This window comes from Oryza glaberrima, chromosome 2 (assembly GCF_000147395.1).
Source record: "Oryza glaberrima chromosome 2, OglaRS2, whole genome shotgun sequence".
Taxonomy (NCBI): Eukaryota; Viridiplantae; Streptophyta; class Magnoliopsida; order Poales; family Poaceae; genus Oryza; species Oryza glaberrima.
Window position 1 is genome coordinate 18073993 of NC_068327.1, and position 2306 is coordinate 18076298.

At 47.9% G+C, this 2306-nt stretch overlaps 1 protein-coding gene across 1 annotated transcript; it reads left to right on the forward strand.

Moving 5' to 3' along the window:
- Positions 1–828: 828 nt before the first annotated feature.
- On the forward strand, positions 829–1912 carry LOC127763513 (glutaredoxin-C3). Its single transcript, XM_052288241.1, has one exon. The coding sequence runs from the start codon at positions 985–987 to the stop codon at positions 1390–1392; it is 408 nt and encodes a 135-aa protein (XP_052144201.1). The 5' UTR covers positions 829–984; the 3' UTR covers positions 1393–1912.
- The last annotated feature ends 394 nt before the right edge of the window (positions 1913–2306 follow it).

A 2306-nucleotide genomic window follows, 5' to 3' on the forward strand; every position in this document is an offset into this window, starting at 1 on the left:
AGATTGAGGGAGGAATTTGTACGTACGTACGTACACATGTGGGGACGGCCAAGGAAAGGGTGGGGGGGGGGGGGGTTAAGTTTTGATCTAATGGTTAATAGTATCGGTACACCGTTTTAAATGAAAATTGACGGTTAGATGTTTTTCCTTTTTTATATTTTTTTCTCTAATTTATTAAAGCGCCACGTGGTGATTTAGGAGCGTTTGTAGGTAGTTTAATGGACTTTTAGTATATAATAGATAGATAGATCTGACTAATTCCAGGTAAAAGGAAAGTACTTACTAACATTAACCTATACTAAACTTTAGTAGTGAATGACTTGTTTGCCATAGAAGTTGACCAGATGCTTCTGTTAATTGCAGAAAATGTCTCTGATCAAATGATCAATACGTATTGTGCTTGATTTGGGATTGTTCAATGTTCATTTGGGCTGAATTAACCAGGAAAGGGAGCACCATGGACAAGGCTCAAATATATGAATGGAGGAGCTACCACTAGCTAGGTGAAAAAACATGCATGTACAATGAGTAATGCATGAGTCAAGCTACCAGCGGCATACAAGCAAGTCAAAGAATTCACATCACCAACAGATTGACAATAAACTAAACTAGACAGGTGAAAAATAAACAAAGTGGTGAGCTAGTGCTACCCCCCAAAAAAACATAAGTAAAACCGAGTAATATTGGGTTGGAACCCCAAAAGGACCTCATTGGCTTGGAAGTGGCCTAGCCTTCCTTCCCTGCCCCCCTAAATTTACCATTGTACCCCTCACCCTCCTCTCTATATATACATACCCAGCACCCTTCACTCCCTGCTCCAAGTGTTCAAGCTCACCTCAGTTGATTCTAGCTTAGCAACACACAAGCACACAGCTAGCTAGCTCAGCTCTCTGTGCTTCTCTAGCTAAGCTAATCGTTTTCAGGCGAAGGAAACACACACATCTCCATTTGTGCATCAGATCACCGGCCAGGTCGTCGGCGAGAATGCAGTACGGAGCGGCGGCCGAGCAGGCGTGGTACATGCCGGCGGCGGCGCCGGCACCGATGGTGGAGAGCGCGGTGGCGCGGGTGGAGCGGCTGGCGTCGGAGAGCGCGGTGGTGGTGTTCAGCGTGAGCAGCTGCTGCATGTGCCACGCCGTGAAGCGCCTCTTCTGCGGCATGGGGGTGCACCCGACGGTGCACGAGCTGGACCTCGACCCGCGCGGCCGCGAGCTGGAGCGCGCCCTGGCGCGCCTCGTCGGGTACGGCGGCCCCGCCGCCGCGTCGCCGCCCGTCGTCCCCGTCGTCTTCATCGGCGGCAAGCTCGTCGGCGCCATGGACCGCGTCATGGCCGCGCACATCAACGGCTCCCTCGTCCCCCTCCTCAAGGAGGCCGGCGCGCTCTGGCTCTAGGCCTCGCCCGCCCGCCATTGGCGTGCTCTGGCTTAGCCCCCCTAGTATACCTAGCACGCAACAAGCTTTACCTGCTGCTGCTGCTAATGAAGAAGATGAAGATGATGATGATGACTAGCAAGTAGTTGATTGATTTAGCTGCTGCTAATAGGATATCCATCGATCGAGATACAGCCCATTTACACGGTGCTAGCTAATTAATCAGTGTGTGAGTGAGTGTGTGTTTGAGAGTGAGTGAGCTAGAGCTAGAAGAAGAGAGATCGAGGTTGGTGTGTGTGTGCTTTTTTCTTCACGACGACTGCCTCTGTCCGTCTCGTGCATGCTTCGCGCGCGCGCGCGCGCATGTGGTTGTTTGTTGGCGCGTGCGCTGGATTTGCTTGCTTTGATGCTGCATGCTATTGCTAGCTACTGAAATTACTACTACCAGTGTTTTATTTATTTCATCTCCCCTTAATTAATTCTGCTTATTTCGTCAAAACTATCTGAGTCTTTAACCATCCGTCAGTATGTATGGTAAATTAATTAGTTACAGTTCGAATACTTAAACTCAACATAGAAACAGTCAGCATATTCTCATCGCCATCTGAAACTGAAAGAATGAAACATATTCTCGAATCTAGTTCAGAATGAGTGCAGAGCAGAACAGAAGCATGTATGTAGCTCCTACGACATTCCTGCTACTTTTGATTATGCGACTATCAAGGCTCAACAAACAGTGCAAGAATCAATCAAATACACTAAACTACTACTGCCCTTTTATGACCACGTTTAATTACTATAGTTTTTCTTTCTTTGCTTAATTCATTTCTTAATGTCTTCACTAGCTTAGCTGGGCCTTCTTCCCCCGTTCTGTTTTTGTTTTCTCTTCATCTCTCCGTTCGAGGTAACAACTCTGCACTGTTTTACGTCTCCTG

Excerpts from the sequence above, each read along its gene's own strand:
- LOC127763513 (XM_052288241.1), top strand. The coding sequence starts at position 985 with ATGCAGTACGGAGCGGCGGCCGAGCAGGCGTGGTACATGCCGGCGGCG.